The 23390-nt window shown below is 41.9% G+C and overlaps 1 protein-coding gene across 2 annotated transcripts in view; it reads left to right on the plus strand.

The window, feature by feature from the left end:
- Positions 1–23390, plus strand: part of LOC139755159 (neurogenic protein big brain-like) — a 259089-nt gene that overhangs the window by 206446 nt on the left and 29253 nt on the right. For both annotated transcript variants that reach the window (XM_071673317.1, XM_071673318.1), the window contains exon 5: positions 17003–17111. In XM_071673317.1, coding sequence (XP_071529418.1) covers positions 17003–17111 — 109 coding nt within the window. The remainder of the gene's footprint in view (positions 1–17002; positions 17112–23390) is intronic.

The following is a 23390-nucleotide window of genomic DNA, read 5'->3' on the forward strand; positions in this document are numbered from 1 at the left end:
GAGACGAGGTGGTTCATTATGACGTGGTTACGTGTATGAAGGATTATTACCGCATCCCCAAGAACCCTTCAACAAATCCCTCCCAAATTTTCCACTTCCCAGAACCTGCCACAATGAAGGATATTCCAAGCTTTTGTTCACATATATTCCCCAACCATGAACATAATAACTGCCCACATTAACATTGGGTATTATAGAAAAACACTATATTTAATTGCCTCGTAACTGAAAAGCTTCTTAGCAGGAAAACAAGTTCTCAAAACAGAAAAACACACAAGTATAAGGAGATGCAGAAGTTTGCTGTGGAAGGAAAGAAACAAACTGCAGAATCTGGCAACTGGGAGTTGCCAAGTCATGAATATCTCTGTGGATTATTGATGATGGTCGGGTGGTGGTGTTGCCTGACTCACCTGGAGTATGAGAAGGGAAGGAAGGAAGGAAGGCAAATTGCAGCTTGTTTACGAGAGTGTGGATATTGAGAGAGAGGATTGGTACGTTTCTTGTAACTAGATTTCATTGGAAGTCTTCATGGATGTTTATTGTTTGATTACGACCCAGACAATACTATAACGACCCATTAAGTGAAGATGTTCATAGTTAAATATGGAATCATTACATTGCCCAATAGACATAGGTACTTATACTTATTCATGGTATGGATGTGGTATGATGTGATGTATTTCAACACTATATAAACAGGTATATTATTTAAGTTTAGCTGATGGGTAATAATAACGGATTTGTGATGATGGTATGACTAATGTCCCGCTATTATAACTTTTTTTTTCATGGAAATTCTAATTTTTCATTTTGGATTTAAGTCTGTCATGTATTTGTGAAGTGTAGGTATGCGTGCGGTGTGTGAATGTTGTTATATGGTTACGGTAAGTTTAAGAGTCACGTCAAAAGTCTGGCCATCATACCCATGAACGTACACGCGTCGTGACCAAAGGTCGTACCGTCGTGCTCAAGGGTCGTACTGTCGTGCTCAGAGGTCGTTCCTTCATGTTCAAGAGTCGCATCGTCGTGTTCAAGGGTCGTTCCCTCTTGCTCTGGGGTCGGACCGTAGTTCTCAAGAGTCGTACAGTCGTGGTCAAGAGTCGTACAGTCGTCCTCAAAGAGTCGTACAGTCGTGGTCAAGAGGGTTTGTACTGTTATTGTACACAACATCCCATGGTGGAAAATAACTGTTACTGTTAATGTGTTTGTGGCACCTAACTCTTACTTCAGTCATTACATGGAGGGGGAGGGGGGGAGTGTAGTAGAGGAAGAGGATGGTAGAGAAGCATCATAGTAAGGCAAGTTGGTAATACTAATACACATTTCGAGTGGAACACTGGTAATACTGTACTGGTTTTCTTTAGTAGGGAGGAGGTGACACTACATGCCAGTATGAGGGGAGGAGGTGACACTACATGCCAGTATGAGGGGAGGAGGTGACACTACATGCCAGTATGAGGGGAGGGTGTGACACTACATGCCAGTATGAGGGGAGGGGATGACACTACATGCCAGTATGAGGGGAGGGTGTGACACTACATGCCAGTATGAGGGGAGGGGATGACACTACATGCCAGTATGAGGGGAGGAGGTGACACTACATGCCAGTATGAGGGGAGGGGGTGATACTCGTTCTTGATTGTATGGGAAAGGAGGAGTAACACTGGATCCTAGTAAGGGCCAGACGTAGTATTGGTTCTGATGATAAAGGGAGTTTATCCTGGTTCTCTATATGAGGGAAAATGTCGGCAACACTGACGCCACAAATTTTAAGAGACGTGGGGAGGAAAGGTGGGGTGGGGGGGGGGAATATTGCCATACCCTCTGCTTAGACGTGTACCTCTGTCTGATGTTTATCATGCTGACTCGCCTTTATTATTCCTCCCATTCCTGTCCAGTTCTTCATAATACATACGTTGTAACCCGATATATATGCTTACTTAAAGTTTACACATAAGTATTGGTTTTATATTATTATTGTAAAGTGATAAACCGGCAACTTACGGTCTTGTTGCCCCAGCCCGCTGAAATACACATGTTGTGGACGCTTTTAGTTTGTTGTTTGTTTGTTGAAGACGACTTCAGTCAGTTACAGAAGTCGTCGTCGAGGCCAGACCTTAAATGAAAGGAAGCATAAAGATGATTAGCTATTTTGAGAAGAAAAGAGAAAGTAGTGGGGAAAACATGTTTTTGTGAAAGTGGAAAATTTGATCATTAAAGAGATGGATGGTAGTGACTGGGAAAGACACAAGGGGGTTAGGTTCCAAAGTTTACCAGTGTAGGGAAGGACACACACATCACAGCGGCCCACCCTTACCATCCCGACGGCTAGAAAATATTCATGTGACACGGTAGCTTGCTGAGTATTGTGTGGTGGACTTAATGGTCAGGACAAAGGGGTACAAACAGCTAGTTCTCGGGAGCAGAAATCAAAATAATCTATATAGAAGATGGAGAGTGACTTAACACTGCGGTGAAGGACAAGTGGACCAGATGTGGAGGTCAGACTGGTTCAGTTAACAAGTCGTATTGCTCTGGGCTGTATCCCGTACACCTGAATAGCGTCGTCAACTTAATAGTACCAAAATGGTATTTCTCTCTCTATATCTGAGTCACTCGTTATCCTCCGTTCAGTTTCAGAGCAGCGCAAGTCAACCTTGTAATTACACACATGCTGGACGTAACCATATCCACCTGTCCTGCAAACCTCACATAATCATCACACGAAGTCTTCTTCCCAGAAGCTACGAGTGTTGTATAGATGCCGTAAATATTTTGTTTGTGAGTGGCTGTCTCGTATCAGTATGGGTTTTATCCGCTATCAGTTTGGAGTGCTACTCACACATCTGCGATGGTTCTTCCTCCACTTCTCTGTATGTTCTCCAGTGTGGGATGAATGGCCTTCCGTCTCATTGATTCTTTAGACATCGAACTCTCTTCAACCGACCCTCTCTGTACGTCGGGGTATTAGATTCTATATTGTGCTGCAGATATTATTTCGGCCACCTTCCTCAGGAGCTGTGTACATGTGTCTCCGCCCTCAATGCTTGGTGGACCCAAGACACGCGGCTGTCAAGTCGCTGCATCCCACACTTTCTATGCAGACATCGGCGGCCACACGAGAATTGACCGTTATGATAACTCGTTATGCCCTCGAGCAACAAAGCCGAGGAGGAAATTCTCTTTCCTTCTTCAAGACTTTTCGAACACCTTTAAAATTCTTATATTTCTTCTGTTACATGTTATTCCTATCACTTGGAGATGACAGTAGACTGGGGTTTGTTTTGACCTCTTCATGTTGTTTATTGTTTGAAAAAAGAAAATGTATATCGTGGAACGTGAGCAGATGTGGGAGCAGTGCTCCACACAAGGATGGATCGTTCCATTGTGTCATGGGAACAAGTGTTCAGAAATGATTATATCTTATACAAGGCACTGAGTTGTGGTCATGTAGGGAAGCGCTTGTAGCGTGTATAGCTTGTAGTTCAGTAGGGGGGGGGGAGGGGGAGGAGTGAGGATGTAGTATGTGTATTGGATTTAATGGTCATGGTCTGTTAATGGTCATGGTCTGTTAGCTGGTCATAAAGCCAGCCAGGGTTCGTGTGAGTGTACTCCATATGGCAACTCTGCTCGTGTCTCACCGACAGATGGTGTCGTGTATGTTGGTTTTATTGTACACAGTTTATGAATCGATGTGATTTTAGTATGGAATTATTTATGGGCGTTGTTATTATTATTATTACCTTGTAGTAGTAGCAGTTATTTTTATCATTAAGTATTTTATTGTTATTATTAATTATTATTATTTATCATTATTAATTATCATTATTATTAGTAGTAATTTTATTCATTATTATTATTGTTATTATTAGTATTATTATTATTATTATTATTATTATTATTATTATTATTATAGACAGGTACTACCTCTGCTGTACTACCACTACAACTACAGTATTTAGTACACCCCAGGCCAGCACGTGCTGCTAGTCACCCCAGGCCAGCACGTGCTGCTAGTCACCCCAGGCCAGCACGTGCTGCTAGTACACCCCAGGCCAGCACGTGCTGCTAGTCACCCCAGGCCAGCACGTGCTGCTAGTACACCCCAGGCCAGCACGTGCTGCTAGTACACCCCAGGCCAGCACGTGCTGCTAGTACACCCCAGGCCAGCACGTGCTGCTAGTACACCCCAGGCCAGCACGTGCTGCTAGTACACCCCAGGCCAGCACGTGCTGCTAGTCACCCCAGGCCAGCACGTGCTGCTAGTACACCCCAGGCCAGCACGTGCTGCTAGTCACCCCCTCCCCAACACGTCATCCATCAGAAGCGCCGCCCGTGATAAATCCCACATAAATCCCGGGATAAAAACATTATCCCAGGGATATTAGCCCAGTATTCTGATCCGTCCCGGGATAAAAGAACGGTACACAGGTGTGTGTGTGGCCAGGCGAAGCGACCATGCTGGGGGGGGGTAACTAACCACCCCTCCAAGTTCATATTCTCCCCCCCTCCTCCTCCTACTCCCTCCCTCTTTAACCACAATCCCTCCGCCCCTCGTCAGGTGGTCGTTGAAGGTGGGGGTAAGGGAGTCAGTTGAAGCACCCTTAAGTCCGGACCCTGGATATTGAGGTTCACACACACACACACACACACACACACACACACACACACACATGTAGGATTCCCACATTGGGATGGCTGGGAACTTTCTGAAGTTTGGGTCAGCCGCGACTTCCTGAGGGTGGGAGGGGTGGGTGTGGGGGGGGTCGTCGATGGAGGTCGTTTAAGGGAGGGAGGGTGGGTGGGGGGGGAGGGTTAGGATAGGGTGTGTGGTTGCGGTCTTTGATAACCCCCCCCCCCCCGCCACCCCAGTTGTGGTTTCCCCCCACGCCGGTTAGGGGTGAGTGGAGTGACCCTGGGTGATTGCTGCTGGACCTGAGAAAACTCTCTCTCTCTCTCTCTCTCTCTCTCTCTCTCTCTCTCTCTCTCTCTCTCTCTCTCTCTCTCTCTCTCCAGTTCAGTTTTAAATATAAAAAATAGTGTTTAAATAAGCTGGTATGATTCTCCCCCTCTTTATCTCCCTCCCTCGCTCCGGCCTTCCCTTTCCCCTTCATTTGTTCTGATTCTTTGATGCAATTACTGCACTTGTGTCCCCTCCCTCACCCCCCTCACCCCCCTCCCCCCAACCCCATTCTCTCTCACACACATGGCCCGCCCGCCCGCCCGCCCGCCCGCCCGCCCGCCTCTTCGATCGATGCGAGAAATGGCGTGACAAAATTGAGTGTCTGGAAAATGGATAAAGATTGTACGTGGAATACCCGCGGATGAACGTTGTTTCCTCTGGTTATTATACATGATTGTTGTCTGGACTCGGCGGGGTATTTCTACCCGACATGCGTACGACCGTTGAACAAGACGACACGATCGTCCGCTGTGACGCACCGCCATTTCTTCTTGACCTGACCCTCACACGTCACGGTTTAAAGAGCCGGGCGGGCGGGCGGGCGCGGGCGGGCGGGCGTATGTGAGGGTCGTGTTGTGAGAATGGTGGCAGGAGGCGGGCAGGGTCCCAGGGTTGTCACCGGTGGCAGGAAATTGCCTGTTTTGCTGTGGTGGGCGAATGATTGGCCAGCTGCTGTGCTCAGCCAGACGAGCCAGTTAGCATAACCTAACCTAGCCTAGACCAGCTTAACCTAACCTAACCTAACCTAGACCAGCTTAACCTAACCTAACCTAACCTAGACCAGCTTAACCTAACCTAACCTAACCTAACCTAACCTAACCTAGCCTAACCTAACTTAACCTAACCTAACCTAGCCTAACCTAACTTAACTTAACTTAACCTAGCCTAACCTAACTTAACCTAACCTAACCTAACCTAACCTAACCTAACCCAGCTCAGCATCATCAGTCATTCCGATGGCTACACACTCCCTCATCACTAGTCCCCCACCCCGAGTCATTATGTCCAGTGTGGTAATATCTGATGGTGGTAACCTGTTTATAACCAGTGCCTATGTTGTCGTCTGAAAATAACTCAGAAGTGTTATAACTTGACGCGGGTTGTTGACTCGCACTTACCATCCACTTGTTTTACGACATTTCATAATATTTCAGCTCGTTCAGTGTGTGCAGTCATTGGTAGTAGTAGAACACTAAGATAAACCACAAGTAGCTTACATGTTCTTATAGAAACTCTGGGTACGCGGTGCTGCCAATTTTCCAAACAGTTTTGACGGTTTGGCGAAGTTGTTGAGAGAGAGAGAGAGAGAGAGAGAGAGAGAGAGAGAGAGAGAGAGAGAGAGAGAGAGAGAGAGGCTGCCGGTGGGGGGGGGGGGGGTCCTGCCCACGGGACGCAGATGTCCCCCTCCCGCCCGTCTATATATATATATATATATATATATATATATATATATATATATAACTATAGGAAATTTCGATGAGCTTCACCAGGCACCTGTACCCCTGCTGCTATAGTATGACACCGACTACCTCGTGGTTTGGTATAGCTCGAGCTGTGTGGTAGTGTGGGAATGATTGAAGTAGGTAGGTGGTTGGCGGGGATGTGGCGTGTGGGTCATGTATGGGAAGCAGACACTTGACGACTGGCGGGGGAGGGGGCACACACACACACACACACACACAGGCTTAACCCTCCCTCCCTCCCTCCCTCTCCATGCACCACCCTGACCCCACACTACACTCAAGGTTATCCCAACAAATTGAGTTAATTGGTCTCCGTCAGTGACCTCGATGGACATTGTGCGGCTGGAGAGAGAGAGAGAGAGAGAGAGAGAGAGAGAGAGAGAGAGAGAGAGAGAGAGAGAGAGAGAGAGGTGATGGTGTCTAGCCGGCCGGGTGGAGGTGGGACGAGTCTGGCTGAGAGAAAGGTAAGCATGACGAAGCTGTTGCTTTAAACTTGCACTTAGTACAAGTGATGTTGAAAGCAACATTGCTTTGTCAGTTAGAAACCTCAAAACTGTAATTAGAAAGGAATTAAGTGACCTCGTTGAGGCACGAAGACGAGTTCAGATAATCAAAGTACAAATATTTTCCTTCAGAGTGAAATGTGTAAATTAAAACATGTATATATGGAGAAAGTAGGAAGATCAACAGATGACATGATGTAGCTGCCACACTAAGGCTAGGTTAGGTACTATTGTCGCTGTGGCCTTACTGGAGATGTTAATCATGTTAATTGTAAAGTTTGTGGTCAAAGATTTGGAAAAAACTAAAACACTGTGTTAGAATTTGAAAAGATAAAGTCTTTTAGGGAACGTGCAGGAAATGTCACAACACCTTAGTGTTGTTGATAACAAGATACCTCAAGTTTTAAGTTTGTCCACATTTTTTGGGAGGAGGGCATCTATTCGGTAAAACATACCATATGAAACTATCGAATGTATGTCATGAACTACGAGTTGTAACACCTTATGTAATATGAACCCACTGGGGTCTGAGTACGACCCTTGGTGACCCCATGTCATGCTTTAGCGCTACCGCTCACAGGATGAGCATGGGGGGCACAGTAAATTTTGCCGGAGACACCAGCACACATCAACTCAAAGGTTGATTGCTGAGGAAGTGAAGGGTGGTTATGGAAAGGTGAGTGACAACCAGTTTGTGAAAGGTAATGATGGATGCACTGTGCTGGTGATTCAGTCTAGTAATGTTTGTCGTTAACAAATGACATCATGCCAACGAGCCGTGTTGATGTGAGTTAGTGAGTAATGATGGGTTAAATCCTTCTCTTGATTAGTGAACACCCGGTGGACTTAATGAAGGCACACTTCACATATGATCGCGTAATGGAGTGAGGTTGTTTAACATGTCCATATTCATTTTACCAGTACGCGCAAAACATCGGAAAATATTCCAGTGTTGTATTCGACTTCTTGTTAAGTAATGGTGTTCCATCTAGGTTTGTCCTCGCTGACATTGTGTACGTCTGCAGAGTGTCGTAGTCAGGATGAGAAGGATGTAGGCGTGTGGTGAGGTGCCGTTGGTTAATTGGTATACCATATACAGTTGACATATGACGTCACAACCAGACACTGACGTCACAACCCTCCGCCGGACGCCGCTGTGTGTGTGTGTGTGTGTGTGTGGTTTAGTTTCAGTGTAGGCTCTATCTGTTGTGCAGATCATTAATAACCAGTTATTTCACTAGTACTATGAAAGCTTTCGCCAAAAAAGGGAGAGGATTTCGGTACAGTGAAGAATATAATCTTACAGGGTTATATCGACGTTAAAGAATACCCGTCCATAGAAATGTGAAGAGATTTGATTCTGTGTATGTGTAAATACACATTAACAGAGCATTGCTTTCATTCTGTGTATGTGTAAATATACATTAACAGAGCATTGCTTTCATTCTGTGTATGTGTAAGTATACATTAACAGAGCATTGCTTTCATTCTGTGTATGTGTAAGTGTACATTAACAGAGCATTGCTTTCATTCTGTGTATGTGTAAGTATACATTAACAGAGCATTGCTTTCATTCTGTGTATGTGTAAGTATACATTAACAGAGCATTGCTTTCATTCTGTGTATGTGTAAGTATACATTAACAGAGCATTGCTTTCATTCTGTGTATGTGTAAGTATACATTAACAGAGCATTGCTTTCATTCTGTGTATGTGTAAGTATACATTAACAGAGCATTGCTTTCATTCTGTGTATGTGTAAGTATACATTAACAGAGCATTTCTTTTATTATGTAGGTGAAGGGCACATAGATAGAGTAGGTGGAGGCAGTCATACAGCGTATAGTGAGTGGATGCTTTGTCAATATGATTATTTTTCGTTGTATAGGAAGAGATAAACAAACAACATATTCTTTAAGGACTGATTGTTGTGTAGAATCAGTCATAATACGAAAAAAACAATTGTTAGTTAGACAAACTTACATTTTCATGGATAACTTTTTAAGTATAGATTAATATTGACATTAGAAGGCTTCAGACGGCTTCGTCTGCTAACTTGGCCAGGCTTTTGAAAGATGGCGTTTTGAAGAGAATGACAGCGCCAGTTCCTAAGTATTTTCTGTCACACTCGCTTGATTTATCAAGATTCTGCTCTCTATTCCTCCCCCTCCATCATTCAAGAGGATCTTCACTCCTTGGTGAAGTTGATTTCTCCCGAATTTCTTCTCATTTCCACTTGAGCTTGTGTAGAAGTAGAACGTTCCTGGTCAAATATTTCCTTCATAAACCTTTGCCCGGAGTTGCTGACACTGAGGCGTCTTAGATATCTACTGTTTCATTTTGATTTGTCATTCGTAGCTCATGATAGACTTGGTGGTTTTCCTAATTGAACTCCCTATTTTCCTTTTAACTTTTGAATTATTAAGTAAAATATTCAATAACTTAATTTCAACAATTTCCATAGCACAGTTGAGCATTGTTGTGGAGTCTGAAGTGATTTTTCGAAAATGTGGATTGATGACATCAACTGCTTTACTTTGGTCATCCATGACTGATAGATCATCAGAGAAATTAAGTAGATTTGGCGGAGTTGATCGATTTCGTCGAAGATCATGTTTAAGAATCGTTTATTTAGTGGGGGTCCTGGAATTGGTTTATAATTTTGTCAATTTAGATTTTCCATAAGTTTTCCGACTATCGACGTGAAGTTGATTGGACGATTATTTCCGAGCATTGACTTTATACTTTTTTTTTTTTTTTAATATCGGTGTTACACTGGTAAACATACTTATGTGGATCCTGCCCCCCGAAGCCATTGACATTAAAAAGGCGTCAAGGGCTTAACTTTCTCATTTTTCGTCTCTTTCATTGTCCTCGGATAAAACTTAAAATTGGGCTGCCATTTTTATGTTTTTGTTTATTGCTGATGGTATGTCTTCAGGTTTTATGTCAACATCTTGCAGAGCGTTCTCTGTTCTTCTAAGTGAAATTGAATTCAGGACATGGGTTTGTGTCTGTGATCGTAAATACAGGTTTAGTGAGTCATTTAAGATTATTGCCATAGCTCTGTTGTCTTAAATTAACTCACCCTCTTCGGTAAGTAATGGACCTGTTGATTGGGTAATGACTCTCGTGCTTCTAACATGACTGTAAAACTCATTAGGGTTTCTTTTGCTATTTTCAGCAATATGTACTTCATGTTGATGTTGGAGTAAACTCTCGTAGTTTTTCTACGCAGATTTACCTAACTTATTTTTCCTGTGTCGTCTTCATTTACCGTGTTGCCTGCCAGGAGGTGTGCTAAGGACTCTCCAGCTAGGCTCGTGGAACTCAGCATTTCTAAATAAACGCAAGACATCATTAGGAAGGGTAATGTACTTCCTCAGTGATGATAGCTCACGTAACGAGAGGGTGGAAAGTAAATGACGACATAACAGTAACATGAAAACCAGCGTCACAGAAATTTGTTAAGTTTCTTTGCTGTATATAATACTTCCACCATCACAGTTTTTGGTTCATGTGACCACTGGTGTGAGAGTGTACAGTAATCCTCCAGTGGAAATAACCGGGAAGATGATCCACAACCACACGACGGATGACAGGAAATAAGTGATAATATAAATTACGCTTGGCCCTGGAAGCTATAATTTCCAGTCTCCACACATAAATCATTCCCACGTGGAATAACGGACATGATGGGAATCTGTAAAGGTCACCATTATAAATTGTCATAAAGTATGTAGCAAGAGAAACGTCTTTGAAAATCCAAGGTCTGGAATGTTAGCGCTTCGACGCACCTGCAGGTATATGATACATTTAATACTAGGCCTCCCAGTGTTCAGAAACGGACTCAGTACATTTTTAAACGAGGTATCAGACCTCTCACAGGTGTGTGAGGTACGTTGCGACTTCAAACAGCCTGACTGATCATTGGAGAAGTAATTTGTCCCCAGATCGAGGCTGTGGCAGAACATGAGCTTCGAAAACAACGTATACTAAGATAAATAAAGTTTGGATCAGCTGTAGTAATAAATCAGCAAATTGGGACATTTCAATAATCTCAGGGTCGGGATGTTGACACTGAGAACGAACGTACACCTATTAAAGCAAAAAAGGAAATTGGGTGATACGTGAGGGAGCAGCAGATGGTGACAAGTTTATATTGAGCCGGGAGGTGAAGATCGCTGCGATAACAAGGCCGTGGAAGGTAACTGATTGGACGCCCTTTTAGGCGCGCGGGTCATGTCCGTCACGGAGGTCAGGGATGTAAATAAAAGAGGCGGGATGATCCAGGGTTGACAGAAGGTCAAGGGAGGGGAGCCGCCACAACTAAAGGGACGGGGTGGGAGAGAGACAGTATGAGAGCAGTAGAGTCAACAGTTGCGGGTGGCGCCGCCAACTGGCTTTCCCTCGCCAACTGGCCCGCCCGCCTCCCCAACCTCTTGTTTGGTTTGTTCGTTTATTGTAGCGCCCTGTGCTCAGAGGCAGCCACCCACACTTACAGAGAATCTTCCGTATACTGTATGTTATAATAATATCCACTAAGTGATAGGCTATCATAGATATGTGCACGGGAGTGATTACTATATAGAAGTTACACTATATCTCAGTGTTCAGTAAAATAACTGCCCCTCAAGTTCTGCCATTGATAAACTTTTGTTGCCACCTCAGACACATACATAAAGGGTCACTTTTGGACTAGAGCTTTGTGGACGTCAGTTGTAATACAGTCCCCCTCCCCCCCCTACCCGCACGTTTGTTGATCACAACATTTGTTGTGAGGTTCTTCTGGCTGTGTGCGCTCACCAGACCAGAACACCGCCTCCATGTCAGTTTACGTGGTGATTTCTTGTGCTGGTGTTGGGGTTTTCCTCCTGGGTTTTGGCATTCTTTGTAAATATGATTTAAAACTGATTTGTAAATGAGTTTCCACAGCCAATGATGTCATTACTGCTGCACCATTTTTATCATCTCACCCTGACACTCCAGCAGATATATCTGCTATCAGAGTCCCTCCTGGCTCTGTGATGCTGTCCGCCTCTTCCCCTCCCACACACACACAGCATGAGTCAGACCAGCCCAGTGGACTGGCTCCCACGCCCCCATACCCACAAGAGGAGCACACAGCAGCAGCACCGCCACCCAGCCAGAGGGCCCGGCCGCTCACACAGTATCAAGTAGTTGACAGACGGGTAATTGATAGAGCCACAGAGGCCATGTGTTGGCGGTGGTGGGTGGACCCTGCTGGGGGATGACGGCTGGCTATGCAGGGGTTGAGGAGGCGGGGAATAGCAAGTGAAGTCGGGGGACAGATGCACCAGAGATGGAACAGAGTTAGCGGAAAATCGTGTGAGTATAGCGGGATAAACAGAGTGTGGAAGGGGACTGACCAAGAACATCAAACAGGAGAGCGGGATGAACAGAGTGTGGAGGGGAACTGACCAAGAACATCAAACAGGAGAGCGGGATGAACAGAGTGGAGGGGGACTGACCAAGAACATCAAACAGGAGATCGGGATGAACAGAGTGGAGGGGGACTGACCAAGAACATCAAACAGGAGAGCGGGATGAACAGAGTGGAGGGGAACTGACCAAGAACATCATACAGGAGATCGGGATGAACAGAGTGGAGGGGGACTGACCAAGAACATCAAACAGGAGAGCGGGATGAACAGAGTGGAGGGGGGACTGACCAAGAACATCAAACAGGAGAGCGGGATGAACAGAGTGGAGGGGAACTGACCAAGAACATCATACAGGAGATCGGGATGAACAGAGTGGAGGGGGACTGACCAAGAACATCAAACAGGAGAGCGGGATGAACAGAGTGGAGGGGGACTGACCAAGAACATCAAACAGGAGAGCGGGATGAACAGAGTGGAGGGGGACTGACCAAGAACATCAAACAGGAGAGCGGGATGAACAGAGTGGAGGGGGACTGACCAAGAACATCAAACAGGAGAGCCCGTATCGTAACGAGCTACGAGTGTTTATGTTTTGTTGTAGTTGATGACTTTAGCAGTCTTTTGTTGAACCTGACATTTATACAACCAGTTGAGTATCACATGTTAACTTATTCATTCAACGTGTAGAAATTGATTGCTGCAGATCACTGCGGGGGAAAAAAGGATATAGGGCGGATAAGTGTGTGGGTGCGATATTTGAAAGTGGTCTGTGTCTTGCTGGGGCACAATTAGCATATCCTGTTGTGATGTCCTGGTTTGGATTCCTTGTCTTTGGTTCTTTCATTTTCTTCCATGATATCGCGTATATAGCACCGTGTCTTTAGGAAATGTATATATTTCAGGTGGATTTAGCTTAAGTAAATCTTATAGAGGATAAACGAGTGACAAAGAGAAAGAGGAGGTTCAGCAGAGGGTGATAGGTAGGTAAATAGAAAGCAGTAGACAGAAAATGGGAGAGGTAAAGGGGAAGCGTTATAAAACAGGATGAATAATGTCATACGTTTGGATTTTAGTGTGTGTAGGATGTATTGTGGGTTGCACAGCATAAGGAGTGTAGCATACAAGTAAAGGCTTTCTCATATGCAAAACATGTATGGGATACAGTATATACGATTAGTTTGTGAATAAGTGTGATAGGTTTTGCAGTGTAGTGAGATGTGCTTTTGGAATGTGAAATGTATGTGTTGAGTTGTGTTTGTGTGTGTTGAAGTATGAGGTCTGTATGTGCATATAACATTTCCTTTGTATTCACATTGAGCCACTTAGATTGCGGGTCTCCATACATGCAGTTTGAAGAATTTTTGAATTTTCGAGATTTCGCACATGTCAGTGCTTAAAATCCATTCACATTGCTTAAACACATAAACTTTCTTGTTACATTTTTTTAGGTATGTACATTATTGTTGTGTACAAGGACACTAGCATCATCTTTCAAGGCAAACAAAACTAGAGTAAGGAAATGTGTGATGATCTTTTCAAACCTACTCTATTTGATAGCCATCACTCATACAAATGACTGAAACCAGTGTGACTTTACAGTCTGCAGCATAGATGGAACAGAAATCCTGGAACGCATTGTTCCCCATCTGAGCTCATGGTGCAATATGCACATAATACTAGATTGGTAATATTGGTACAGAAAGGTGTTTCCAGACTCCGCCTGCTTGAGGTTACATTGGGAGTGATGAAAAGTGGCCTTTGGTGAAGCTGTAACAACGTCAGTGGACGAAACAAGAGTACAGTCTTGTCAAGGAACCTACTTGTCCCGTCCCTGCAAGTGAGTGTAGCACAGCTTAGGCTACATGACCTCTAAGAAAAGGGACCGAGTAACATCTGAACCCTTTCAGAAAGGTGTCCAGCTATAATCATGATTATATATATATATATATATATATATATATATATATATATATATATATATATTTTTTTTTTTTTTTTATACTTTGTCGCTGTCTCCCGCGTTTGCGAGGTAGCGCAAGGAAACAGACGAAAGAAATGGCCCAACCCACCCCCATACACATGTATATACATACGTCCACACACGCAAATATACATACCTGCACAGCTTTCCATGGTTTACCCCAGACGCTTCACATGCCTTGATTCAATCCACTGACAGCACGTCAACCCCGGTATACCACATCGATCCAATTAACTCTATTCCTTGCCCTCCTTTCACCCTCCTGCATGTTCAGGCCCCGATCACACAAAATCTTTTTCACTCCATCTTTCCACCTCCAATTTGGTCTCCCTCTTCTCCTCGTTCCCTCCACCTCCGACACATATATCCTCTTGGTCAATCTTTCCTCACTCATCCTCTCCATGTGCCCAAACCACTTCAAAACACCCTCTTCTGCTCTCTCAACCATGCTCTTTTTATTTCCACACATCTCTCTCACCCTTACGTTACTCACTCGATCAAACCACCTCACACCACACGTTGTCCTCAAACATCTCATTTCCAGCACATCCATCCTCCTGCGCACAACTCTATCCATAGCCCACGCCTCGCAACCATACAACATTGTTGGAACAACTATTCCTTCAAACATACCCATTTTTGCTTTCCGAGATAATGTTCTCGACTTCCACACATTCTTCAAGGCCCCCAGAATTTTCGCCCCCTCCCCCACCCTATGATCCACTTCCGCTTCCATGGTTCCATCCACTGCCAGATCCACTCCCAGATATCTAAAACACTTCACTTCCTCCAGTTTTTCTCCATTCAAACTCACCTCCCAATTGACTTGACCCTCAACCCTACTGTACCTAATAACCTTGCTCTTATTCACATTTACTCTTAACTTTCTTCTTCCACACACTTTACCAAACTCAGTCACCAGCTTCTGCAGTTTCTCACATGAATCAGCCACCAGCGCTGTATCATCAGCGAACAACAACTGACTCACTTCCCAAGCTCTCTCATCCCCAACAGACTTCATACTTGCCCCTCTTTCCAAAACTCTTGCATTTACCTCCCTAACAACCCCATCCATAAACAAATTAAACAACCATGGAGACATCACACACCCCTGCCGCAAACCTACATTCACTGAGAACCAATCACTTTCCTCTCTTCCTACACGTACACATGCCTTACATCCTCGATAAAAACTTTTCACTGCTTCTAACAACTTTCCTCCCACACCATATATTCTTAATACCTTCCACAGAGCATCTCTATCAACTCTATCATATGCCTTCTCCAGATCCATAAATGCTACATACAAATCCATTTGCTTTTCTAAGTATTTCTCACATACATTCTTCAAAGCAAACACCTGATCCACACATCCTCTACCACTTCTGAAACCACACTCCCGCGTTAGCAAGGTAGCGTTAAGAACATAGGACTGGGCCTCTGAGGGAATATCCCCACCTGGCCCCCTTCTCTGTTCCTTCTTTTGGAAAATTAAAAAAAAAAAAGAAAAAAAGAGGGGTGGATTTCCAGCCCCCCGGTCCCTCCCCTTTTAGTCGCCTTCTACGACACGCAGGGAATACGTGGGAAGTGTTCTTTCTCCCCTATCCCCAGGGATATATATATATATATATATATATATATATATATATATATATATATATTTATATTTTTTTTTTTTTTTTTTTTTTATACTTTGTCGCTGTCTCCCGCGTTTGCGAGGTAGCGCAAGGAAACAGACGAAAGAAATGGCCCAACCCCCCCCATACACATGTATATACATACGTCCACACACGCAAATATACATACCTACACAGCTTTCCATGGTTTACCCCAGACGCTTCACATGTCTTGATTCAATCCACTGACAGCACTTCAACCCCGGTATACCACATTGCTCCAATTCACTCTATTCCTTGCCCTCCTTTCACCCTCCTGCAAGTTCAGGCCCCGATCACACAAAATCTTTTTCACTCCATCTTTCCACCTCCAATTTGGTCTCCCTCTTCTCCTCGTTCCCTCCACCTCCGACACATATATCCTCTTGGTCAACCTTTCCTCACTCATTCTCTCCATGTGCCCAAACCATTTCAAAACACCCTCTTCTGCTCTCTCAACCACGCTCTTTTTATTTCCACACATCTCTCTCACCCTTACGTTACTTACTCGATCAAACCACCTCACACCACACATTGTCCTCAGACATCTCATTTCCAGCACATCCATATATATATATATTATGTGTGTGTGTGTGTTGATCGCCATATCCCGGGTGAGCAAGGTAGCTCCAGGAACAGACCAAGTAAGGCCAGATTTTACAATGGTCTGGATGTCCAGGACGGTGGAGGATATGGTGATGCCCAACATGTTTATGTTATTGCATGGTTGAATTGCAGTATTTTGGAGTTTATCAGTTGGAAGTGAAAGAGAATGATATAGACAGAAATTGTATTTTTGCACTGTTGTATATGATTTCTCTTCCTCATGTTACTAATGATAACAAGTACTTCATGTATCAGGTAACAAAAAATTTCATGTATTTTGCCATTAAATCTGCTCCATCATTGCTATCTTCCTGGCCACTGTTACTTGTATCTACGTAGTGTCCAGCAGATAGCACTCATTATGCTTGGATTATAGTGATGGTGGGTGACATATGTATAGTACTCTAAGTTCATGTCACGTTTGCAGGTGTACTGGGTAGCTCCACTGCTTGGTGGCGTCACTGCTGGCCTCATCTATGAGTATATCTTCAATCCTCACAGACTTCCACGCTCACGGAAGGATTCTATTGATGGAGGTAAGATTAGCATGTCCATCCCTCACCCAGCTCTTAAGTAAGGGAAGGAAAATAAGATTAAAGTAGCAAGGAGAAATGATGTAGGAGTCTTTAGGCTCCGTCTTTTTATTATTATTCCAAATGAAAGACAGTGTGGCTGTATCATCTCTTCTAGCAAATGAGAAGAAGAGGCAGTCTGGAGCTGCTCTCATAAACAAAATAGTGCAGTCAAAATATTTTGTATTTTAAAAATTGCTGCTTTGCATAAACATGCAAAACTTCATTATTTTTTATTTTTAACTTATCAATGACTGTAGCTTAGGTTGAGACACTGCACAGTATAGGTTAGCAGCAGATGAAAATTTATTTAAGGTGCTTTTTTTAAATGAGCAGATATATAGTCCAGGTATAGTTCCTCTTCTTGTTAGTAATGATCACTACATATTATCATCACTGGTAGAACATTACTCCTTTATTCTACTACTTTGTTATTTACATAGAGTTAATGCTGTCAGTGAGATTTATGTATTAATGTGTAAAAATGTGCAACTTTTTCATTCTCAGTGTTGAGTTTTCAGTTATATGTTGTACCACCAATCTGATTTTGTAGCAATTTTCATCCAGGTTTGGTTGGCTAGTATTTTGATTTAAGGAAATTTCATGAAAATGAAAGTATAACATGAATAGATCCTTGGGCTCAACCGAATTACTCCATTTTTGTGTATCAATAATCTAGTTTGATCATTTTTGATAGGTTCATTGTTATACATTGGTTACTGATGCCACAAGCTCATTCCATTTTCAGCAACATATATTGTTGTTAAGGCACAAAAGCTTTCAGGGAAACAGAGGAAAAGATTGATACATTGCTGTAGAAGTTACTTTGTCGATAGTTTTGCCTCTATGATTACATAGCCAAAGTAAGAGTAACCCATTCACTGTTTTTTGTGTGCTTAACATGACAGTCAGCTTTTGATCCCCTATAGTTGCACCAGCTTTATGCAACACTAGATTTCAACTTTTTTGTTAATATATAGTTTCACAAGCTGTTACTGTCTGTCAGGAGGTGCTACCATCACTTGAGGATGATTTGTATTACACCCAGCTAGGTACCTCAGCTTATTACATTAAATCATGGGGTGATGAGATATGGCTGGAGGGAAAAAGAAATCATGAACATATTAAGAGATTTTTGTTTTATAGATGATAAAAACACCTTTGATTCTGTAAACAAGGATGGTGATGATGATTCAGATGTTTGTCAGTCTTTGTCTAGTATGAACTGGTGATTTTAGTGAATAATGACAAAAAAGTGTCAGGATTCCCTTGCTTTCTTTAACTTCATATACTATTTTGGAATTTAACAACTCACAAACCAGTAGTAACGGGAATTTAAGGAAAACTATCAGAATAAAAGCATCATACATGAGAAAATTTGTTGAAAATACGATTTAAGGAAGATCGAAATTGTGACTGTCAAACTGAAAAGATTCTTACATGTTGAGTGAATTATTTTAGGATAACAAGAGGCATGTCCAGCCTGTGGTGTCCTTTCATTGACTACCCAGGATGCCACCGGCCTTTGCAGTAAGAATAGTCCATTTTATTTTATTGTTCATCGGTATCTCCCTCTCAAAAACTCATTCTCAGGTAGCAGCAGAGTTATGAGGCTGGTAGGCATGAAATAAGTACAACACAGGAATAGGCTGCAAACATTCAGCATTGTGATATTATTTCATTTACCTTTTTCATATATTATATATTCTATCACCTTTTTGTGGTGATGTTGGTATGAGATTTACTATTCGGTGTGTAATATTATAGAACATCCCTTACTGCTGACAACCAGAAATATAAAATGCTTACCCCAGCTTCACATTTCAGCAACCTCTACTCACAGAAACCCCCCACCCCAAACAAACACAACACTGACAAAGCATAAATACAATGAAATGACATGTTCAGTATTTATAAGTTGCCCTCCCAACTCATTTATAAACATCACCCCACCTGACGTACATTTGTATGAGACTACACTTGACATGTTCAGTATTTATAAGTTGCCCTCCCAACACATTTATAAACATCACCCCACCTGACGTACACTTGTATGAAACCACACTCTCCAGACATGTACAAGTTACACATTTTTCTCAGCGCTCTGGACATTACCCATCCTCATAATATTACAGATAACATTTTAACATCTCAAGACCCTTCATGCTCACAGTGTCCCACACTCTCCCAGAATAGAGACACTCAACCTCACAATGCGTTATGACCTGTTGTCCCACCTGGTGGATGTGGCCAGCTTTCTAAGTTCTGCAGGGGTCCCATAAAAGATAGAAGGAGCTCATGCAGCAGAAAGGGGAAGGTAGAGCAATCATTTACTAACAAATTATCCTGCCTCCCCGAGCAACGCGCTTGTTCATTATGCAAAAGACCCACTAGCTGTACCCTTGTCCACTACCTTCTTAGATGTCCCCACACCTAATGCTTCCATGACACCTGCTGGAACACTACTTCCCAACCCCCTGACGGAGACATGATGATCTTCCCTTTACTGGCCAGATATTATGTAAACAATATTGACGATGTGTTGAAGGAATGTTCTTCCCTCCTTATGCTTTAGTAAGCCCCATTTTTATGTTTATATGTACTCGTGACACTTGCCTGATGCTTCTGATAGTCTTGTACAGGGTTATCTAGTGCAGCACTAGGATCTCATTCCCATTCCTATGTCAAGGAATAAAGTATTGAATTGAATTACTAACAAATTCACATAACAAACAATGTAATACCAGAAATAATGTCACAACTTGGATATTATCATAAATATTCATACTCTAATGGTAGTACCCTTCTCAACAAACTCTTTTCATAATGGTGAAGTTGTTATAATATTTGCTGGTTAGGATATACAATATTGAAGAGCATTTATTGCAAACAGCTATAAGAAAAAAATAGCAAGACAAAAAACATCATCATATATTGATTATGCATAGCAATAGCATGTATTCAAACAACCTCACTTCATAATGGTATTACAGAGCAATAATTTGCAAAAGAAAAATGCTTGTGAAAGAGAATGCAAAACCAGCAACAGTGTCACGGATTGATTATTATGTAAACATTTATGCACCAGCCGAGGGACTGGATGTGAGGGCATGTTGTTGGGCAGCATCTCACACCATCACATGGGCTCTGTAACTCAAGCATCATACAGGAAGCTGCATCTTTATTTCACTCTTGCTCATTTATTTTGCCTTACACTTTTTTCATATGATTTTTTTTTTGTGTACTTAATTGTATATGCAGTATATGTTTTTTCAAAAGTTGAAAAATTGGTTGACATCTTTTACCATGACAGTGAATGGGTTAACAACTATTATTAACCATCACCTTGAATATTTAGGTTTAGACTTCTTCATCTGATCATGTATTGTATTGCTCATATAATTACATGATTAGATGCAGAGTGACAGTGATTAATTCAACAAGTTTTGGATAATGACGAAAGATTCCACAGGTCCATGATTACTAAAATTGGTTTATAAGGCTGGTTTGTTAAGCTTCAGATAACCAAGACTGGTTTATCAAATCTTAGGTATCTCATAGTGGATCAGTTAGTTATAGAGAACCACTTATAGGCCCCAGATCCTGAGATGCCTTCACCAGGCCCTGGATAATTTGTCATTTCACTAGATCCTTGCTTACGGATTAATGAACCAATTTTGGTAAATATTGGCTAACCAGAACCCAAATAACCAAGATTGGTTTATCAAGTCCCAGATGACCAAGAGTGGTGTATGAAGTCCCAAATAACCAAGATTGGTTTATCAGGTCCCAGATGACCAAGAGTGGTGTATAAAGTCCCAAATAACCAAGATTGGCTTATCAGTTAATCAAGATTGATTCACCAGGTCCTGGACTACAGATGTTAGTTCATCCATCCTCAATGATTATGATTGGTTTATCATATCTGGGATAACCAAGATTGGTTCACCAGTTACCAGATAACCAAGATGGTTCAGATCTTGGTAACCAAAATGGTTCAGATCTTGAATATCCATGACTAATTTGTTAGGTCCTAGATTATTAGAATTGTTTCATCTTGACCTAGACAAGTAAGTTTGTCAGTCAGGTCTGGAGTAACTAAATGGTTCACCAGGTCCAGAAAAACTAAGATTGATTCTTCACTTCTTTCATAAGTAAGATTGGTCCATTAGGTCCTAGATTACCAAAATGGATTCATTAACACAGGTTCTGCAGGTTCACATAATTTTCACAGCTAAGGAGAATCTAGTTTTAAAGTTTTGTTTGAATTGTATATTGACAGCTGAGGTAGTGAACTACAGAGAGAATGAATTTTGTATGAAAGACCTCTGTCATATTTACCTTGCCCTAAATGTGATGGCATTGCTAAGGAACTGCTTACTGCTAAAAACTACTAATGGTTCGTGAGGGGATGGCGTACTTAAGTTCTTGGCTCATCTCTTTTTTCGTAGGATTTTGTAGGGTTTTGTCAGTTATTACTGTACTGCTGATCTATCTTGAATAATTGGTCTTGATTTAGTGTGATGTAATTGCCTACATTAAGAAGCTTGCAAATAATATGCTTTGCTAGGGAAATTGTTTTGTATATGGCTTTTTATATGCCTTTTAGTATTTTAAAGCAGTTATGTTCTTAGTTTAACTGTACTAGTAATGAGCATGAAAAGTGAAGACACAATGAACTTCAGAAAAAGCTGATTAGCTGTAATACTTTTAGTGTACATAAAGTTTGTAGTTAATGACATAGTAATTAGAGCATAGCCGTTGGTCATGAGGTGGCATTATAGTTGTGATGTTGATTGGTGCACTGCAGTTATGTCACTTCATATATTTTTGACATCATAAGTAATGATATGCATGTAATTTAGATAAGATAATGATTCATATTCATATCTCAAGTCATTAGTATATATCTTGAATCAAAATGCAAGTGCATGAGCCAAAATATGCAGATTTGGCAGCATTCATATGTATCTCAGACTTAAGGGTTGAGCAGTCACATTAACTCTTTAACTATGCTTTAAAATTTTACAAAGCACCCCCTGTGTGACCAAAAAAGACTTACCCCCAGAGTTTTAGCTTCTGAATTGATAGATTATCGTGCAGAAGTAAAGAATTTACAATTACATTACAAAAATGCTTGAAGCATTATCTTCCTCACTTAACTATGTAATATCTTCTGTATCTCTATAGGCATCAAAATGTAAGCACTCTTCAGAATACTACCTCGTGTCATGAGATGTTGAAACGAGTCAATCTTCCATTGTGTCTAGGGTTTAATTGAATGGACAAGAAATTTTTCCAAAGAGTTATTCAGCTTGGTAGGGAGCTCTATAAGTATGGGGAGAAGTAATACATCAGCTGATATTTGAATCAAAAGCAGAAATCTTGGAACTTGATATGCAGTGTGAAGCAGTAAATGCAAAACTTCTCACAACATGCACAGGCAGTATGGAACAGTTAAATGATTAAAGCTATCCAATCATCTCTGTTTCAGTCAAACTGCTTCATACTTTATCTGCTACAAAAATATAAGAATTGTAGATTTTGATTTGCATTGTTTATGCACCTAAAGTGACAACAGAATAGCTTTTAGATTGTGAAGTCTGAAAGTACTGTTAGGTATGACGTGATATAACTGCACAAACACCATGTACTTTTATTTTCACAGCACCTCAAGTTCCTGGATTTTAACTGATTTTGCAGCTTAAGATTCATTGATATAGACCCATAAATATACTCTATACATGCTTGAAACAAAATGATACTGCATTTGTAAATTGATGACAGCATATTTTCAAACAGCTGCTTTAGCAGTGACACAAGCTTCTGCCACTGACAGCACCTGTTGATTGATGGCCCAAGTACAAAGATGTGTATGGTGATATCGGTGGAACATCTCCAGTTTGCACATCTACATTTTGAAATGTTCTGATGTTCAACTGCACTTAGTTTCTAAAGTTTGATCTTGAGGAGATAGTGCACTCTCCTTCTCACTCCTTTATAAAACCATCCAAACCCCAACACTTCATCTTTTATATATTGCCAAATTTCCATCTACACTACTTTTGTGAGAAGCTGAAACAGTTAAGAGTTTTGTTAAGTATGATAAGTGAATGTTTTTAATTGTGTATATAGTATGTATGTACATATATGCAAATGGCATTCAAAAACTAGAAAACCCCACCAAAGACATTTGATGAAATCTGAACACTTCTTGGTCCCAAGAATTTAGACTAGAGACTT

Source organism: Panulirus ornatus, chromosome 18, assembly GCF_036320965.1.
Source record: "Panulirus ornatus isolate Po-2019 chromosome 18, ASM3632096v1, whole genome shotgun sequence".
NCBI lineage: Eukaryota > Metazoa > Arthropoda > Malacostraca > Decapoda > Palinuridae > Panulirus > Panulirus ornatus.